The 994-nt window shown below is 36.3% G+C and overlaps 1 protein-coding gene across 1 annotated transcript in view; it reads left to right on the top strand.

Annotated features, from left to right (window-relative positions):
• LOC121812832 (extracellular calcium-sensing receptor-like) overlaps nt 1-709 on the top strand; it is a 7696-nt gene extending 6987 nt beyond the window's left edge. The window contains exon 5 of the mRNA XM_042215923.1: nt 3-709. Within this exon, the coding sequence (XP_042071857.1) occupies nt 3-526 (524 nt within the window). The 3' untranslated portion in view covers nt 527-709. The remainder of the gene's footprint in view (nt 1-2) is intronic.
• Nucleotides 710-994: the final 285 nt, after the last annotated feature.

Genomic DNA, 994 nt, shown 5'->3' with positions numbered 1-994 from the left:
AGCTACACGTCCAGGTAGTAATGTTAAAAAATGGTTTGGGCAGACACAGCAGAGACTCTGTGTTACAGCATTTACTCTTATACAAGTTAACATATGTATCATTTGGTTAACAACTTCTCCTCCTTTTCCATTTAAGAATTTTAAGGAAATTAAAGACAAGATCACTCTGGAGTGTGCTCTCGGCTCAGTTGTGGGCTTTTGGGCTGTGCTTGGTTATATAGGACTTCTGGCTATTTTATGTTTTATTTTTGCATTTTTAGCTCGAAAGCTACCCGATAATTTCAACGAAGCCAAGTTTATCACTTTCAGCATGCTGATATTCTGTGCAGTATGGATTACATTTGTCCCATCATATGTCAGCTCCCCAGGGAAGTTCAGTGTTGCTGTAGAAATTTTTGCCATACTTGCTTCCAGTTTTGGACTGCTAATTTGCATCTTCATACCTAAATGTTATATAATCTTAATGAAACCTGAGAAGAATACAAAGAAATACGTGATGGGGAAGAAGGCACCAAATTCACTCTGAAAAATGAATGTGGTAAAATGGGATTTTAATTTGATCATTTGTACATAATTAGTTGGTCACCATCCTGTCAGAATAGAAAGAAGCTGTCAGCAGGATGCACTCCAATTGATACTGTCTTTATAGAAACTACTTCTCCTTTTTGATGCATTTTAATCACTTATTCAAACAAGAAACCATACCAAGTTAGTGATAGTTAAAGGTTATTGAGTCATTCACACATTCATCATGACATGCTTTTATATTGTTCTGTAAAACTCGGGAAGGTTTTGATTTGAATAATATGCAAATGAAGGTAAAATCAGTAAGAGTATCTATAATTCTCTATCTTGTTTGTTTTAATTTTCAACAAGCCTCTATGTGTATCCATTGTTGAAATTTAGTGTGCAGCACAGTCTAAAAGATGACAATCGCTGGTTTGCGTTTTCCATGTACCGTATTTGTCACGGCTAGACGGTCCTCACCGGTCGC

This window comes from Haplochromis burtoni, unplaced genomic scaffold, assembly GCF_018398535.1.
Source record: "Haplochromis burtoni strain Fernald_Lab_line unplaced genomic scaffold, NCSU_Asbu1 Contig_872, whole genome shotgun sequence".
Classification (NCBI taxonomy): domain Eukaryota; kingdom Metazoa; phylum Chordata; class Actinopteri; order Cichliformes; family Cichlidae; genus Haplochromis; species Haplochromis burtoni.
The sequence above is the reverse complement of the archived record's forward strand: the minus strand, read 5'-3'. Positions and strand labels throughout refer to the sequence as shown.